General features: G+C 42.5%; 1 protein-coding gene across 3 annotated transcripts in view; it reads left to right on the top strand.

The window, feature by feature from the left end:
* Nucleotides 1-19,622, top strand: part of LOC124146922 (nuclear pore complex protein Nup160-like) — a 40,248-nt gene that overhangs the window by 17,780 nt on the left and 2,846 nt on the right. For 2 of the 3 annotated variants that reach the window (XM_048390170.1, XM_048390169.1), the window contains exons 18-34: nucleotides 611-771; nucleotides 2,021-2,154; nucleotides 3,748-3,818; nucleotides 5,138-5,294; nucleotides 6,184-6,339; nucleotides 7,168-7,300; nucleotides 7,915-8,010; nucleotides 9,161-9,255; nucleotides 10,053-10,149; nucleotides 11,647-11,752; nucleotides 13,108-13,334; nucleotides 14,511-14,586; nucleotides 15,123-15,233; nucleotides 16,053-16,179; nucleotides 16,650-16,772; nucleotides 18,003-18,144; nucleotides 19,420-19,557. In XM_048390170.1, the coding sequence (XP_048246127.1) occupies nucleotides 611-771; nucleotides 2,021-2,154; nucleotides 3,748-3,818; nucleotides 5,138-5,294; nucleotides 6,184-6,339; nucleotides 7,168-7,300; nucleotides 7,915-8,010; nucleotides 9,161-9,255; nucleotides 10,053-10,149; nucleotides 11,647-11,752; nucleotides 13,108-13,334; nucleotides 14,511-14,586; nucleotides 15,123-15,233; nucleotides 16,053-16,179; nucleotides 16,650-16,772; nucleotides 18,003-18,144; nucleotides 19,420-19,557 (2,150 nt within the window). The remainder of the gene's footprint in view (nucleotides 1-610; nucleotides 772-2,020; nucleotides 2,155-3,747; nucleotides 3,819-5,137; nucleotides 5,295-6,183; nucleotides 6,340-7,167; nucleotides 7,301-7,914; nucleotides 8,011-9,160; nucleotides 9,256-10,052; nucleotides 10,150-11,646; nucleotides 11,753-13,107; nucleotides 13,335-14,510; nucleotides 14,587-15,122; nucleotides 15,234-16,052; nucleotides 16,180-16,649; nucleotides 16,773-18,002; nucleotides 18,145-19,419; nucleotides 19,558-19,622) is intronic. The other variant, XM_048390171.1, reaches the window with a different exon arrangement.

The raw sequence follows: 19,622 nt of genomic DNA, 5'->3' as shown, positions 1-19,622 counted from the left end.
TGGTGAGTGTCTGATGGATGACTGCAGTGTCTGATAGATGACTGGTGAGTGTCTGATAGATGCCTGCAGTGTCTGATAGATGACTGGTGAGTGTCTGATAGATGCCTGCAGTGTCTGATAGATGCCTACAGTGTCTGATAGATGCCTGCAGTGTCTGATAGATGACTAGTGAGTATCTGATAGATGACTGGTGAGTGTCTGATAGATGCCTGCAGTGTCTGATAGATGCCTGCAGTGTCTGATAGATGCCTGCAGTGTCTGCTGGATGCCTGGTGAGTGTCTGCTGGATGACTGGTGAGTGTCTGCTGGATGACTGGTGAGTGTCTGATAGATGACTGGTGAGTGTCTGATGGATGACTGGTGAGTGTCTGATGGATGACTGCAGTGTCTGATGGATGACTGCAGTGGCTGATAGATGACTGATGAGTGTCTGATGGATGACTGCAGTGTCTGCTGGATGACTAGTGAGTGTCTGACGGATGACTGGTATCGTTTTGCTGCTTTTTGCGGATCTGTCATTTTGCAGATTCATAATTAAAAGAAAAAATGCCAAAAGTATCCCACTGCCTAGAAATAACAACCCAAAGTTTCATCTTCCTTCCTCCTGCAGTTGTAGATGCATCCCGCCAGCTGAGTTGCAGCCAGCTGTTCACCAGCTCCACGTCCTCCGCCATCCTGGCCGTCTGCCTGGAGCAGATGTGTACAACACGGCTGTCGTTCTGCCGAGACCTCCTCGTGCTCCAGGTGGCAGCCATCAGACTGGGAGACCAGGTAAAACAGGGGGATGTTTCTGATCTACTGGTCATTGACCTGTGGGGTTCCCGTCACATCATGATATAGTCAGCCTAAAGTGTTTGTTTATTTGTTTGTTTGCTGAACATTTCAACATAGCCTTATAACCTTGGTCAAGTTAGAACATTGTAACGAAATTAACCTGCAGTCTAATAGCCCAAATAGTGATATTTTAACTTATTGTAAATTATGAGACCTAATGCAAATTGTTGGACTGGTTAAGTATTAAGCTTTAATAAATATTAAATAATGGTTCTCAGGCACTGGCTTTTGAAAAAATAGTGCAGTTCTTTTATTGTTCCAACTAGTATGTAACCAAATAAACAATTGTGTACCATCAACCTGGGAAAGGGCCTCCCGACATGAATGAGTTCCTTGATTAGTAAAACCCTGGAATACAGTATTTGACTACCATTGGACTTTCAGTGTGTGCATGATACAAGCATACAATGAGCTTTGATTTTATTTCACAATACGAAAATGTCATAGTGAGCACACAACACTGGAAGAAGCATGACAACAAATATGACTGAAGTACCCAAGTCATATTATTACACTATCTGGATATAAAAGTGTTCTTTGTGTATCTGGACTTTAGTTTGTAATCAATTATATTCCTTTTCTCGAAGATTTGATTCAAGTTTGTTAATTTTGGCATATTAAAATTACATTGCTTTAAAATTGTGTATGATCTGATCAGCAAATCACATCAACTCATGATAAACTCACCTTGAAACGAACATTAAACGTTAGAGATACAAAGTCCTCAGTCTTTCTATCAATTGCAAACAGCAAGACAAGCACACAAACTCCTACTGCCGCCATGACCATAACGCACGGGATGCGCAGTACAACTGTGCATGAAAAGGGAAGCAACTGCACGAAAATACGATTTGTTTTTAAGTATTGTAGAATTTCACATCTGGGGTCGTGTGTTTGAAACACGGAATATTTTAGGATTTTTTTCATTTTTTTTAATGGAAATAAAAATGCAACGTGGCGGACTTTGTGATGATGCGTGTGGCGGTGCCTGTTAACCAGGAATATTTGTTTTTTAGCCTTAAGTATTACATTTAATGTAAAATTATCAAGCTCCTGTGGAAACGCCCTAAAAGTTTGAAATAGTACAAGCACTCTAATTAACATGACACTTGAACTGTGCGCATTCTGTCCCTTTAATGTTGGACTAAGTTTCTACAGTGAACATTTCTGGATGTCATTTCTTCAGCATGGACTGCGACCGGATGTGTCCTCTGTTGTGTGTGAAGACCTCATCCCTCTCACAGGATCACTCATACAGAGTTATCTCCTCCTGGTATGGGCTTCACAGTCAGTTGTCATTGGCAACCAAAATACTGCCCTGTGAGTGTTTGATTCTTTTATGTGAATATGAGTTGGAATGATTTGTTCTATCGTGTCTTGGAGATGTCACATTTTGATTTGCACACAAAGTCCCTGTTGGGACCCGTGTGTCAGTACATCCCTGGCTCTCTGTTGCCTGTCGTGAGAGGCGACTATATTGGGTCGGGCTGGATGATTTGGTATATTGTGAGTAACGGTACCCAGACAGCTTGGGATATTGTTCATAACATCAATCACTGGTTTCAGCAGTATGTCTGGACCTGACTCAATGATTGCCTTTACTTAGCTGGAGACCCGTGAAGATCTGGGGTAGAAGAGATCTTCAGCAACCCATGCTTGCTGTAAAAGCTACTATGCGACTTACTGGATCAGGTGGTCAGGCTCGCTGACTTGGTTTATGCATGTCATGGTATCCCAGTTGTGTGGATCGATGCTCATGATGTCAATCACTGGATGGGATTGTCTGATCCATGCTCGATTATTTATAGACGTCTTATAGCTGGAATATGGCTGAGTGCAGCATCAAACAACCAAACAGAACTTAGCTGGAATATTGCTGAGTGCAGCATCAAACAACCAAACAGAACTTAGCTGGAATATTGCTGAAATGGAGTAAAACAACCTTCTCTCACTCACAAAGTAGATACCAAGTTGATGTTTCACAAGCCAATTTGGTTTCACATTCCAATTAGGTTTCACATGCCAGTTAAGTTTCACATACCAGTTTCATATCATATTTTCCTTAATTTGAAAGTAGATTTGAAAGCGGTCGGGTAGCCTAGTGGTTAAAGTGTTCGCTCGTCACGCCGAAGACCCGGGTTCGATTCTCGACATGGGCACAATGTGTGAAGCCCATTTCTGGTGTCCCACTGCCGTGATATTGCTGGAATATTGCTAAAAGCGGCGTAAAATCAAACTCACTCACTCAAAGTACATTTGACATAACATGCGAGGAAAGGGAATCTATTTATGATGATTCATTAATCTCAGTTAAATTTATGAATGAGTCAAAAGTCATACTTAGTATATCATGCATGACACCACAGAAAGATGTACTCTTCCTTCAGATATCAGGACATTTCGCATGTCATCTTGGGGCACTAGTGGCCCAGCCTTCTTAAGGTACCGCAATTCACTGTGCAGAGTTGCATCCCTTGGCTCTGCTTTGTTTCCAGATTTGTCAGGACCATACCCATGCTTGTGGGTTTCACCGCTGTGGTAAATATCTGAGACCCACTCCACCTTAAGCTGATACCCCATGATATATCCGAAATACTGTTCAAAGCTGTGTTGAACAAGATCTTCAGCAACCCATGCTTGCTGTAAAAGGAGCCTATGCTTGTCATAAGAGGCAGGATTAGGTGGTCAGGCTCGCTGACTTGGTTGATGCATGTCATCGATCCCAATTGCGTGGATCAGTGCTCATGATATCAGTCACTGGAATTTCTGGTCCAGACGCGATTATTTAAACACCGCAGTCATATTGGTGGAATATTGCTGTGTGCAGCATTGAACAACAAGCAAACCAACACTCATTCAGTCTCAATGTTTTGTAATGATAGCAATAGTCAGTGGCCATCTTGTCTGTTCCAGGGAGTTCAATGTCAGACAGTTGGCAGCACTGGAAATCTCTGATACAACAAATGTAACATTGTCAAAGTCAAGTAAGTATCGGGATCAGTCCTTCGTTTTGATGACTGATAGAATCATCGATACATAGTTAGTAGTACGAATGTTCTTCATGATTTGTAGACAGGAATTGTGCTACAAATCTCTTTGCACGAATTTGGTGATGGGGTAGCCTAGAGGTCAAAACAGAATCCACGGTTCAGTTGCCATCATGGGTACAAGCGTCAAGCCCTTTTCTGGTGAAACCATACAAACAGCACACGTTAGCAGACTTAACAGCAGGGATGTGAAATCTCCGCGGAAACGCGGAAAATCGCGTTTTTTAAAACAGTAGTCCTCGGAAAAAATCATCTTCCGCGTAAAAATTTAATTTAAAAAAAAAAAAAACACTCCGAAAAATATGATCGAAAACCGGACAACAGTCGCGGATTGTCCTGTTTTCGATCAGAGCTTTCACCAGCATACGTTTTCTATCACGAATACTTGCACTATAACGTGGGGTGTGGCGTCACACAGAAATTGTAAATACTCAGAGTCAGCTGATGGCTTGTTTTTAAGATAAAGTTGTCTTTTAGCCTGTAAGTGAATGAGATGTTTTACAGTTCATGTGATTAGCGAGAAAACTATGAATGTTTCTTCAGCGTCCAAAACCCCATAACATTGGGATATATGTTGTATTTATGTCTTATGTTTGCAATGGAGTTTTGTCTTTTCATCAAAAGGTAAGTACAAGGTAAGTTTTTTTCAATATGCTTCAACATGGGGGAAAGGGTCAGACATTGCACGCTTGTGACAGTTGTCCTTGTGTCTGGGGGATGGGGGTTGAAGTTTATGGCAGTATTGCTCCCAGACCTGGCGGGTAGCCAGGTGTGCGTAAGCTATGCCCGATTTTTTAAAAGTACTGATTTAACTTTGAAATTTTACTGCATCTGTCATCTTGTTTATTTGACTTTTTTGCTATTGACTTATTACATTTCTTGGTGTGAATGTTGTTCAAACAGCACGAAATTGCTTAAAATGCAATCAAATGTTTTAAAAATTTCTGGGGGGGCATGCCCCCAGACCCCCCTAGACTTTTCCTCTTTTTTCGGGAAAACCTGCTCACATCCCTGTAACAGGTATTCTTGTCTGCCCCATGAGTAATTAAGACTGGTACGACATAACAATGTATGGCACGCTGTGATGTTAATTTCAACAGTACAATATACATCAGGCTGTATCGATAGTTGCTCAACTTTTATAAATTAACTGTACATTGACTACCGACTGCTACCAATCGACATTTTGATCCAATGAAGTCTTTTATTCACTCTCACCATATATTCATTCAGTTCATTGTCGGCCATGTTTTTAGATCTGCCAAGTGTCACTCTTGCTGAGCTGTTTATCCAAGGTGTGGGCGGGGCACAGGGGCGCTCCATATTGGCTCAGATCCCTGGTATCGACTACCGGAGCCAAGCTGTCTGGGCCCAGCATCTGGTCCCTCTCGTCAGAACAGTCGCCAAGATTGTGTATCCTTTGTTTAACTCTCACTGCTATTGATCTTTAATTCATTTACGGCAAGACAATTTCAGCAATTTTATTTGTGCCGCTACACAGGAGGTAAAATATAAGAAATATTTCAAGGTTATTTCGGGCTTATTTCCTGTGAAAAATCCTTGACATTTTCAGCTTCCAAAACAGTCAGGGTGGCCTCTTGCCTACGCGGCAATTCAATTCCCATAACTCTGTGTAGAAATTCTAGAAATTCAGTTTGGCCTGTTTTTGCATTTTTCCCCCTTTTTGTTATCAAAAAAGTATTAACTTACATGAAGAAAGACACAAATAGTAACATACATTCATTATGTTTGTATTGATGTACTTTTGAAAAAAAATAACAGTAATCTTGACTAAGAAAGGGAAAATATTTTTTAAAAATCATGCAAAAAGTATGGGAACATTTTCAGTCAGTTTCTTGTGGCAAAGGCAGTGGATGCAAACTAATATGAACAAATCATTCATTATGTGAAAGTTGGGTTATTAGTGAACAATTATTGATATATTTGGTAAATTCAGCAACCTAAGCTGTTTTCCAGGCAGCTCTCATCCCAGGTACTCAACCATTGAGTCGTCTGCATGTATGTGGTGCATAGGGTACACACTTATTAATCAAATTGCATGAACATATTCTTGTTTCAGTGTTACTGTTCCCTTATTGTGTTCAATGATTCTATAAGTTTTAACAAGAAGAGTGTTACAAACAACATGTCAGTTGTACTCTGCATTTGTTAATTGACATTTTTTGCTTCTGGAAATTTTTTGTCACTTTGGGTATCAGGAGATGAGTTGATAGTCATAATTGTTTTCCATGTGAAACAATTAATAGAAATTTACTGATACATGTCCTTAGCCTAATACAAGATGGCCGATGAGCGACAACTTCCTGTTCCCAGAGTTCCTTGTAGGTTCGTGTCAGTACCTACACCTACAGGAGTATGTCCGTCTGCTGAGCAGCTGGTGTGAGTGGAACGTGGCATCCAGACGCTTCCTGCTTGGGCTGTGCTACCTGCATTTTGAGTAAGTTTACCGGGGATATTGAGTTGTTTGTGTCCACATAAATAAATTATAGGTTAAAAGGTTTTATTTGTTGTTGAAAAATTGTGAAACTCTGGAAGGACTAGTCGTTTTCTGCCCAAATCGAGATATGGTACATAAACAAATGAGTGCAAAGATGTTTGTTGTTGTTTTCTTTTCTTTTCTCTCTCTCTCTCTCTCTCTCTCTCTCTCTCTCTCTCTCTCTCTCTCTCTCTCTCTCATCTCCCAACACACTCACTCACTCACTCACACACTCACTCACACAATTGGTGCTGTACTGCAGAGCTCCAGATAAGCTGCGTATCTGCATGAAATACGCATCAGAAATGCAGAAATACACAGTAAAATATAATCCAAGCGTATCAAATACGCAACGAACATTACAGATACGTTACAAAAATAAAACTTGTGCGTATCATCAAAATATTGTGAAGTAACCCTGCGTATTCGATTAGCAAATCAGCAACTTATTTTGAAATTATAAACGGGCATTCCGTCAAGCTTGCCAAACTCCACGATGACAGTTACATCATGATCATTTGCCATCACACTTTCTTGTGGAAGTATCGTGGTATTTTTGAGTCCTATAAAGCTCTCGAACCCACACGACACCAGTTTGCAGGGACTAGATGAATAGTGTTTTTAAATATTTAACTTAAATACCCACATGTGTAAAAACAAGTGGGTAACAGAAATTTGAATACGCAGATAGAATTACTGATACCCAATGATTTTAAAATGCATGGGTAAAATACCCACAACACCAAAAGCTTATCTGGAGCTCTGGTACTGGCAACTTCTTCCTTTCAGCGAGCCCCAGAAGGCTGCTCAGTGCTTCACCCAGGCCGGCAGCGGTGTCGGCAACGAGACGTTCCTTAGTCACAAGTTACTGCAGACAGATGAGGAGGAATTTCACAAGATGGAGGTCCTGTACTATCTCAAGGTCAGTGAGGAGTGGACAGGAGTGGTTCATAGTGCCTGGGTTTGTTCCAGGGAAATAGGAACTGACATGAAACTTTGAACCATAGCAACAATCCAAAAAATAGAAACAATGTATGTAACTATTTGGCAGAATTTGAAATGGAATGTTTTAATTTGCTTAATTCTAATTCATGAAATAATGAAAAACAATTTGTAATCCTGTGCGGTGCATCTTAAGCCTGGTTAAACACCAGGATGTCTTAAGTCTTGAACTAAAAACAGAGTGCTGCTGAAAAATCACAATTTTATGAATAAGAAAATGATCACAGTTACCTTTTCCTTAATGCCAGGATCCGATAACTGTGGGTTTGAATCCAAGATGAGCCCCGAATTAATATTCTTGGGATGGTAGCACCATACCCATGCTACTGGGTTTCGCTAAAGTGGTAAACATCAGCAAATGTCATCACTTTGAGTTTTTCTCCCACGTTAAGCTGACACACTGACTATGAAATACTTCTCAGAGAGGCATTACACTCACTCACCTTCTTAGGCTAAATGCCTTGAAATCAAATCAGTTTGAAGATGTGTTTATTGTGAAGAATATGTACAAGTGCAGCTCTATGTTGTGTGCAGGTGATACGTCAGTTTGAGGAGTTCAACCTGCCCGACATGGTCATCCATCTGGCAAAGACAGCCATCGGAGCTGCCAGTGAGGATGACGACAATCTGGTAAGTAGTGGACCAGAGTTACACAGAATTTAACTCTAAATAAGAAGCATGCAACATTTTAATTTCAACATTCATCTTATCACTCCCTAGCCCCATCCCTTTCAAAATTTCTTCATCGGTCCTTGAGGTATCTTGTTCCACCACTGTATTCCCAGGCTGCGTTATAACTGTTCGATCACTTATGCTGACAAGAGCAGAATTTAGATTTGTTATTTTGTTATAAATGCAGAAGCTCCATGTCATTTGAGAGCAGTTTTCCTGACACCAATATCATAGATTGCATTTGGTGAACACCCGAGTCACTTATCTGTTTCGTCACTTGTTGGCTGATGAATAACACTTTTTAGGTTGTGTGTGTTAGTGTGTGATTGGTCCACATGATCTTCATAAAATACTATGTATCCCACTTGCGAGGGAAATACATTTCTGAGAGGGAGAATAAATCCCTATACCCTGCCATGTAGAAAATAGGGGAAGAATAAATCCCTGCCATGAAGAAAATAGGGGGAGAATAAATCCCTTATACCCCGCCATGAAGAAAATAGGGGGAGAATAAATCCCATATACCCCACCATGAAGAAAATAGGGGGAGAATAAATCCCTTATACCCCACCATGAAGAAAATAGGGGGAGAATAAGTCCCTTATACCCCGCCATGAAGAAACTAGGGAGAGAATAGATCCCTTATGTCCTGCCTTGAAGCAGAAAGCCGCGCTTTTCTGAGTCAATGAAAGTCACGTGACATAGCCCAAGTGAACCTCAGCTCAATTAAACAGCTGTTTCTATCAATTTTGAATTTGTTTTAATTCTTTCATAACAGCAGATTAAAACATGTTGGTATTAAAGATAAATTTGTTGTACCGGTATCACTCGGAGTACATGGGATTTTATGAGTCTCTTATTAGGTTTTATAACACTCCCCTCTGCTCTAGGCATAAAACTCCATGTACCTCTCGTGATCCTGCTGCAACGTGCTATTTGTGAGGACAACTTCTTTATTTACAGTGATGCAATGTTTCGGGAGCAAATGCTAGCACTTCATTAAGCATGTTACCCAACTTCTATGCCAATCAATCATAAATGCTGGTCTGATATTAGGTATTATAGATTTAAGTGCACGTAACGATGGTGACTTAACATTTTTCTCCAGGCAACATTATGGTCCAAAGTGTTCAAGTATCATCTGGAGCTTGGTCACAACGAGGATGCCTACGAGGCCATGATCGCCAACCCGGAGCCTTCCAGGTGAGAGATGAACTGCTAGCTTGGTGACAGTCATGTCATACTTTCTGCATGCTGGGGAACTGTGATAAGTTACAGATCCCCAGACAAATCATGGGGGGCATGGGTGGCCCAGTCATCTAAGGCGCCGCGATACGCTGTGCAGAGTTGCATCCCTTGGGCACGCCAGAAACCTATGATTGTGGGTTTGAATCTCGGTTCGCCCCGATTATGTTTCTAGGTTTGTCAGCACCATACCCGTGCTCCTGGGTTTTCCCAAAGTGGTAAACGTCTGAGACCTGCATCACTTGGGGCTTTCCTCCCACATTAAGCTGAAATGCCGTGATAAAACTGGAATACTGTTTAAAGCGGCATTACACCCAACTCACTGACTCACCCCATACAAATCATGCACTTGCCATTGACACATGTACTTGAATTATGAAGTTCTGTACCTTGCTTCCACATCAAAGGTATCCTTTGGCTTCTCCAATTTAAAGATATTGGTATGTGTTCCTATTACTTCATGTGGGTGCAAAATAATGCTTTTTCCCAATTTATCCCTTTCTTGGAAATATTGTAAATATGTTTGTTTGTTTTGTTGTTTAACGTCGCACTCAGCAATATTCCAGCCATATAAAGGTGATCTGTATCGATCCACACAAGTGGGTTACAATGATATGCATCAACCAAGTCAGCAGGTCTGACCACACTATGCCGTTAGTTGCCTTTTATGACATGCATGGTTTTTTTGAAGATTCTAACCCGGATCTTACATGGCCAGTTTCAAATAATGTGACAATATTCGTTAACTTCAACAGACGGAAGGACTGTTTGCGGCAGTTGCTGGTTGTCCTGTGCGAGAGGGGAGATCTGCAGGCCCTTGTTGAGTTCCCCTACATCGACCTGCAGGACGAGGTAAAGCTCGGAGGGCCACAATGTAGCACTTGGTTCATTGTTAGGCCATAGTAAATTATAATTGCTGTATTATCATCCACCTCTTTTTCAAAAGTTGGGAGCAGGCTTGTTGAAGATTTCTATATGAAGAGTCATAGACTCTGGCAAAGAACAGGCTTACCAGTCTTACTGGTTTGCACACCCTCCCGTATTTTCAAAATAGCGAGCACCATCTTGACAGCTGACAGCATGCAGACCCTAGGCAGCACGCACCTAGGTTGTAGACCAATTTACGGCATGCCGTAAACATGAAATGGCCGTTTCACAACTGATGTCGTTATAAACAATTTGTCTTTGGGTAATTCGTGAGTTGGGTGGGGATGATAATCTAGCAATTAATTTATTATTGCCTTAAGCAGCTTCCTATGCCCACAAAGGCAACAATGCCACAACTGCCGTTACACACAAACATGAACATTTTCTTATGAGACCATACTGCTGAGATCATGGTCATTCTCGACCGCCTCCGTGGTCTAGTGGTAGAGTGTCCGCTCGGAAAGTGTAAGGTGCGGGGTTCGATCCCCGGCTGCATCATACCAAAAGACGTGAAAAGATGGTACTTGTTGCTACCCTGTCTGGCGTTCGGCATTAAGGGGCTAAAACTAGACCTGGTCGTCTCGGAGTCAGTATACTGTGTCTGAGTGGGGTATTCATGTTAAACTGTGTATCTCAGTGAGCTAGGACTAGAAATAGGCCTCAGACCGGACTAGTACAAGCAGACACACGCACGCACGCACGCACGCACGCACGCACGCACGCATGCATGCACGTCGCTTTGTAAGTGCAATAATCTTTGACGCGATGTTAAACCCCATTTCACCTCACCTCATTGTCACTATCACTATTAGTGGGTGACCCTCATGGTCAAAGGCACGATGGTCCCTTGTACTGAGTTGTGTCCCTTACCCATCCCAGGATCTGATCGTAATAAGAATCCCAGATTGTCTATGATTATGGTCCTTCGTTGCCGTGTCCACCTAGTTGTGGTTACCTATGATAGTTCCCACTTCAAGATGACGTGCTGTGGCATAACTGTGATACAATGTGACTCCTAGGTGCATACAGGCTTGAAGAGGCTGCCTCAGGCTATTCAGTCGTAGGATTCCGGGGTAGAATAGGTCTTCAGCAACCCATGCTTGCCGTAAAAGGTGACGATGCTTGTCGTAAAAGGCGACTAACGGGATCTGGTGATCAGGCTTGCTGACTTAGTTGATGCATGTCATCGATCCCAATTGCGTGGATCGATGCTCATGATATTAATCGCTGGATTGTCTGGTCAAGACTCAATTATTTACAGACCGCCGTCATATAGCTGGAATATTGCTGAGTGCGGCGTTACACAACAAACCAACCAACTAAAGACCAGACATGTTCATTCTTGCTGTTTCATTTATGAAGATTCTAAACAAGGTGCTAGATATCCAGAGAAGTAGTCCCCTGATTTCTGTGTGTTCTCAGGTTGTGAATATTCTGGAGAGCAGGGCGCGGTCAGTTGACCTCGCCACCCACAACTACTACAACCTCCTCTACTCCTTCCACATCTACAGGAACAACTTCAGAAAAGGTAACTCCTGCAGTCCCAGGCTGTGCTTAGCTCTGTCCATCTTCTCGAGGCAAGGGAGTTAACTGACCAGAAAAGTCCAGTTTCCACCCTTGCCGAACTAGGCTGGAATTATGGAGTTACATTTTGACTGGACCAATGAGTCTATGCATAATCCAATCAAAACCGTGTAAAGAAATAGATATCCGGTTCATAAACTGCCCATGTAGATTTCGGTCGATTGCAGGATTTACAAAGCATGTGTACCGTCTGCTCAGAGTTAACAGATATTTTCCAAATCTTTTCATGTGTTTAATCAAGGTGCTCACATGATTTGATGCACTTTGCAAAGTAGGATACGTTTTATTATAATACAGATTTTGATTATTGATCAGATCTTCACTGGACGGCACCATTTTTTTTAAGCAAATGCAAGTGATATGAGAGGTGGAATCTGATTGGTCAAGAGGAGGGACATAGCAGGGACATTACCCTTAATAGCCACTGGTTGGCCCTTTGATTGAGCCCACAAATTTCACCTTAGTTCGGCAAGGGTGGAAACTGGACTTTTACAGCCAGTTAACTCCCTTGCCTCAGGAAGATGAGCTCTGTCAGTGGGAGTAGTTTTCACTCAAGTGGTAATCTTGCTGTTTTATGGAACAGTATTTTTTTGTGGTTATATTATTACGTTATTGAATGACTTGTTAATTTCCTGCAAGTAAGAGAAATTGTAGCCTTTGACTGACATAAAGAAGACTGTGTGGAGAGAGTTATTGGGTGGACATGAGACCTCAAGTGGTCCTGGATAGTGTTTGTATGGAGAGCTATTGGGTAGACATGACACCATAGTGTTTGTATGGAGAAAGTTATTGGGTAGACATGACACCATAGTGTTTGTATGGAGAGCTATTGGGTAGACATGACACCATAGTGTTTGTATGGAGAGTGTTTTAGGGTAGACATGACACCATAGTGTTTGTATGGAGAGAGTTATTGGGTAGACATGACACCATAGTGTTTGTATGGAGAGTGTTTTAGGGTAGACATGACACCATAGTGTTTGTATGGAGAGTGTTTTAGGGTAGACATGACACCATAGTGTTTGTATGGAGAGTGTTTTAGGGTAGACATGACACCATAGTGTTTGTATGGAGAGAGTTATTGGGTAGACATGACACCATAGTGTTTGTATGGAGAGTGTTTTAGGGTAGACATGACACCATAGTGTTTGTATGGAGAGAGTTATTGGGTAGACATGACACCATAGTGTTTGTATTGAGAGTGTTGTCGTGAGGACATGCCACATGTGTGACAGCTAGCCTTGTTGAATGACGAACCTCCTCCTGTCTCCCTGATAACCTACTCGTCCTGTGTTACAGCTGGGCATGTGATGTATGAGCACGGGATGCGACTGGGTCGGGAGCTGCCGGGCCTCAAGGGGCTCCAGAGACAGGCTCAGTGCTACCTTGCTGCTCTCAACGCCCTCCGGCTGGTCCGAGCAGAGTATGCCTGGATTGTCAAGCCCGTGTCTATGTCCAAGTACAGCGAGGTGAGCTGTGACTTCTCGCCCTCCTTTGATACCAAACCATTTACAGGCTGTGAGATGGTTAGTTGTGTGTTTGTGTTTTTGCTCCATGCTTACTTCACTTCCTTACATACATATCTATGTGAAGATTATTGGAAAAATGCAAGTAATCTGCTGGTGGTGTGACGATTAGGGCTGGGACGGGTAGCTCGGGTACTCGGGTCGGATCGGTACTGAGTAGGACCCAGGTACCCACAAGACTTCCTGGACCCGAGGTTAGTCACGTGAGATATTGTTTAACGAGAGAAAATCCATACTATAACTCCATGGTTACCTAGAAGTCGCTAATTCCTTCTGAATATTATGTTTTGAGCTTCAGTCAACTTCAGTGTATGCATGACCAGATCGTTTTATAGGTGTATGTAAAAACTTTTTGCCAGGGTTACAGTAAAACAATACCCAATCAGACATTGTGTACCCAACTCTCAAGACCTACAGCAGGTATCCAGGTAGGGTTGGGTAATATGGGGTTGGGTACCTGGGTAGTAAATTTGGACTCGTCCTAGCCCTAGGGATGATAAATCGGTGCATCAGTGGATAATGAATTGTTTACATCCTTATCCAAGTATCGATCATGTCACACGCTTAGTGAAAAAAATACACAAGTCACAGAGATGACAGAAACATCAAGTCTGAAGCTTAACTAGTACATTCAACATACATCGAATATCTAGAGCTCAATGCAGCTATATATAGGTCAAGACATGCACCAGTGCCACCTAGTATTGAAAAATGCAACCTAATATTTATGTCTAGTAGTGCATGTTAACAAAATTTGATTAAGCATGGCGTCATTAATTTACGTATTACTGGTAGCAAATAGGCCTATGTTTTATTATCAGTTTATGGGACCAGAGCCTCTTTCCACAAAGCGAACATAGCACTAAGACTGCCATAGGTCTGTTTTAAGGTATGGGAGTTACGATCATCTTAGCGCTACGATCGATTTGTGGAACGGGGCCCAGGGTGCATCCTGGTTTTGTTTGGTGCATCTTAGTTTTCATGTCAACATGCATCTGGTGCAAGTTTGATCAAGTTCTGAGCCCTGGTATCAGATCGCACAGTTGGAATATCAACTGCTAATGTTTTGGCTGGTCGTTACACTTAAGTGTGTGTTTTTGCAAAACATGGATCACTCTTCTCATAGTGTTGTGCAGGTGATCAGTGTTTGTGACCAGGAGCATCTTCTGTATGCAGGTGTCTGATGAGGAGGATGAGCCAGGTATCTCCCCAAAACATGGCCTGGACGGAGCAGAGAAGGAGGCACACAGTTGTGAGTATTTACCAGCCCACAGTTCGATCTCCAAGGTGGCCACTTGGTCCTCAGTTCTATTCTTTGTCAACATAAATAACATCACACGCTGACAACAAATGGTGCCAAACAGATGACTACTTACACAAATCCTATGTCATTTCAATGTACTCAATTCCGATGGACTCATGAAGATCCGGATTAGAATAGGTCTTCAGCAACACGTACTTGCCGTAAGAGGCCACTATGCTTGTCATAAGAGGCGACTAACGGGATCAGGTGGACAGGCTCGCTGACTTGGTTGATGCATGTCATCAATCCCAATTGCGTGAATCGAAGCTCATAATGTCAATCACTGGATTGTCTGATCCAGACATATAGCTGGAATATTGCTGAGTGAGGATCTAAACAACAAACAACTGAAGAAGATATTTAATTTCAAAATGAAGTAAGTCTTGTTTTTTTTGTTGTTTTTTTTAAACCCAGTCCTGCAACTGTTGGAGAAGTACTATAAAGTACAGAGTAAGTATTTTCATGTGTGTTTCATGTTGTGACAGTGATGCGGAAGATGGAGATTCTGGAGCTGGTGGATATTGAGAAGGAATACATCTTAGTGGATGCCCGTCTCCGCCTCATCCGCAGAAACCCAGATCCCTCTCTTGCATCAGGTGGGTACAATCAGCTGGATTTAAATTCACTTGTCATTATTTACCTGGGGCCCGTTCCACAAAAGAATCTTAGTGCTATGATTGTCGTAAGCCTATGTTAAAGTATGGTAGTTACAATCATCTTAGCGCTAAGATCGTTCTGTGGAACGGGGCCCTGAGATCCATTTCACGGGACATTTTTTCTGTTCTGACTGAAGGAGTTGCAATAATTAAGTTGATCTCCAATCACAAGTTTTCAGTGTAACCAGAGCACTGTTTCACGGAACTATCGTTCTGCTCTCATGTAAGGTGTTTCAATAATTAAGTTGATCTCCAATCACAAGTTTTCAGTGTAACCAGAGCACTGTTTAACGGAACTATCGTTCTGCTCTCATGTAAGGTGTTTCAATAATTAAGTTGATCTCCAATCACAAGTTTTCAGTGTAACCAGAGCACCGTTTCACGGAACTATCGTTCTGCTCTCATGTAAGGTGTTTCAATAATTAAGTTGTCCTGACTAGGGTCCAGTTGCGGCCCATAATTTCTGGCCCATGGCTATGATAGTTGTACTCTGTTGGGAATCCCGTCCTGACAGAAGAGGATTAGTTGGTCAGGCACTGTGACTTGACTGATTGCATGTCTTTGTATATCAGTTGAGCCTTGCTCATGATTTCAGTCACTGGTTTGTCTGGTCCAGACTTGACTTTATTCAGGCTGCTGAGATATAGCTTGAAGATTGCTGAGATAAACAACATTCACTCACTCACTCACTCCCTCCCCTGGCACTGCTGTAGCAATGTGAAGCTGCGTAAAAACTGACCAACTTCCTCTCTGGCACAGGTCCGACGCCAGGCCCCGACGAGATGGTGGGGCTCCTAGTGAACACCGGGCTGTTTGACCGAGCCATTATTGTTGCCAAGTACTTCAACCTAACACTCAACACTGTCTTCGAGAATCTGGCACTCAGGTGGGACTTTAACTCTACACTATTAGAGATCCAGCTCTTATATCTGGTGTTATAGACACAGACTAAGAATAACTGTAACAGAACCTAATCATTTGCATATGATGCAGATGAAGGTTGGGAGGAGGTCTGCATCCCCATGGGGGGGATACACAACATTTAGAAGTTTTAGACAAAACATATAAGGGTAACTTCTGCAACATTACTACTTGCATGTGTCTAGCATATTTATGTTAACTTGTGACAAAATACATCCCTACTTTTACCAGCAGCTGTGGTGGCACTTGTATCATAATTGTTTTTTAGGGTAAATCTGAATTGAACTGTGGCTTACACATCCTTCAAATGACAATATGGGGAACAATAATGAAAATACTAACTGATTCAGCTATCTTAAGCTGAAAACAAATAATGATTTGGTTGTAAGTTTGTGTGTGCTTGTTTGCCTAATGTATTGTGTGTCATCCTGGAAGATGTGTGCATCTGGCCAAGGGAAGCAACTACTTCATGATCGGAGACAACGACCAGACATCGGAGGCGTGGGACTGGTTGCAGGAGAATCATTTCAATGCTGGGTCCGTGCAGAGAGACAAAAGGTGGGTCTGCTTGTACACAGATCAATGTGGTCGAGCTATGCACTAATATACTCCAAAATAGGAATTCATTTTGAGGCAATAACCCATATAAGGAAGTTTCCACAGTGTACCAGGTAAATAAAAGTTGTTTATCGTCTGGTTTGAATTTTGGACACAACAGGTAATTTATGTCGGATTGTTTCGAGCTGAATTCGTTTTAACAATGGTGGCAAGTGCTGTTCTTCATCACGTTAAGAAAGTGTACGTGAGTTCAGGCTGTATGTTAGATGGCATCTATGATACCTTGCCACCGTGTCTGTTACAGCTTCATAGAACCCTCTACTTCAATCCCCCCCACTCTGCTCTATCTCCTCCCCCCTCCCCCCCCTTAATCTTCTCACTCCTCATGATCTGCTCCATCTTCTTGCTCATCTTAAACTGCTCACATCCCTTGATCTCCTTATTCCCCACCATGTCCTCAATCTCCTCTCTCACTCTCCTCACTCTGTTCCATCTCCTCACTACCTCCATCTCCTCACTACCCCGAACTCCTCACTACCTCGACCTCCTCACTACCTTTATCTCCTCACTACCTCGACCTCCTCACTACCTCGATCTCCTCACTACCTCTATCTCCTCACTACCTCGACCTCCTCACTACCTCGATCTCCTCACTACCCCGATATCCACACTACCTCTATCTCCTCGCTACCCCGATCTCCACACTACCTCTATCTCCTTGCTACCCCGATCTCCACACTACCTCTATCTCCTCGCTACCTTGATCTCCTCACTACCCCGATCTCCACACTACCTCTATCTCCTCACTACCTCTATCTCCTCGCTACCTCTATCTCCACACTACCTCGATCTCCTCACTACCCCGATCTCCACACTACCTCTATCTCCACACTACCTCTATCTCCTCACTACCTCTATCTCCACACTACCTCTATCTCCTCGCTACCTCGATCTCCTCACTACCCCGATCTCGACACTACCTCTATCTCCTCACTACCTCGATCTCCTCACTACCTCGATCTCCTCACTACCTCTATCTCCTCGCTACTCCGATCTCCACACTACCTCTATCTCCTTGCTACCCCGATCTCCTCACTACCTCTATCTCCTCACTACCCCGATCTCCTCGCTACCTAGACCTCCTCACTACCTCGATCTCCTCGCTACCTAGACCTCCTCACTACCTCGACCTCCTCACTACCTCGATCTCCTCGCTCCTGTATGTTACAGTGCAGCAGACCAGGCCTGGACCCTGCTCCAGTGTTACCTGAACAGCTACGAGGACAGCACCGCCCGCTACCACAGATGTGTGTCTGAGAAGCTGCTGTCTCATGGCTTCTCCCTGCCCACCTGGTTTATTAACTCATACAAGGTAGGAAGCAGTCAGCCGCATGCTGACACTAAATAATCCTCATACTTCTCACACCTGGTTGGCATCTTTCCTTCATTCATTTACTCACTCATCAGCAACTCATTGTCTCATAAGGGACAGATTATCTGATTAAAATCAAAACATTTACTCCGATACGGTGTACCTCTCTGTGTGAAAATCTTATCACTTTCTAATCAGCCTATCAGTGTCTAGGCTTCTAAATTCTTGTCACAAAAGAGCCAAGCATTCAGACCAACATATCCGATTTCCGTATGTCAAAAACGAACTTACTAGCCTTTTCTGAATGTAAATAATTATTAATAGGGCAGTCTTTATTATTGTTGTGGATATTTTATACACCATATTCCTGAGCATGGTGGCATCTACACCCAAAAGGGAGTACCATCAAAAGAATTTTTGTATTTTGTGTGTGGATTCTTTCGTTGAAATTGAAAAAAAACAGTTGGCATCACCCTCTATGGCATCATAGAGGGTGACAGGGGGGAGCATTGACTACCACCCTGTAACTACGGTCTTTTGGCCTATCAAAGTCACCTAACTGTCTTTACAGCACCATAGTATTTAAGTCTTACTGAAGATACAGCCTTCATATAGTGGACACTGGTGGGCATCGACCATGAAGTGTGACTGACCGTGTGTCCCTTTAGTTGACTGCCACCCTTTAATTCCGGCCGTGTCTCTCTTACTTTTGTTACGAGCATACAGTTGTATGCAATTGTTCCAGTGGTTGATTAAAAAGGTGGTATAACCCATGGGTTTCCATTAAATATCATTACATTACCATTAAAGTTGAATCTATCAATTGACATATTAGTGTTACCCTAGGCATTTTTAGCAGGGCGCAGCGCCCTGACCTTTTTGTTTTGCGCCCTGATCTTTTTTCAGCCTGCCCTGCCTTTTCTGACATTTGCCTTTTTGTCCGGATTTTGAGAAAAAAATTACAGTTGCCTCCCTTTGCAAATGCAAAACTGTTTTGATAAGTTATGAAATCAGTATTTAAATTAAACAAATGGCTTCGTCGCCATTGATTTACCCGATGGACCATTTTAGTTATTTAGCCAATACAGATGCTCAGACTGGACATGCCAAGCGGGTGAATTTATTTTTACTGTTAACTTTATTTTTCCTTATGCATATATCTTACATAATCTTTATGCATATTTTGTAAACATATGTACGTAAAAGTAGCTGTATGACAATATTTAGTACAAGACTATCAGTTCTGGTAAAATTGTGGCTATTTGCTGCGTGTAGGAGCTGAACTGTGCGGAGCTGCTGCGAGTGTACATCAACTACGACCTCCTGGAAGAGGCTGCAGCCCTGGCCACCGAGTACATCCACGCAGTGACCGACACACTGGCAGGAGTCGACCGGATCATGTTCAATCTCAAGGTGAGGCCATGCGTGTTATTACTCAGCTTCCAGAAAAAAGACATGGATTAATTTGTTTGTTTTTA

This window comes from Haliotis rufescens, unplaced genomic scaffold, assembly GCF_023055435.1.
Source record: "Haliotis rufescens isolate VD_foot unplaced genomic scaffold, xgHalRufe1.0.p SCAF_85, whole genome shotgun sequence".
NCBI lineage: Eukaryota > Metazoa > Mollusca > Gastropoda > Lepetellida > Haliotidae > Haliotis > Haliotis rufescens.
Note: the sequence above shows the minus strand (reverse complement) of the source record. Positions and strands in the feature narration are given on the sequence as shown.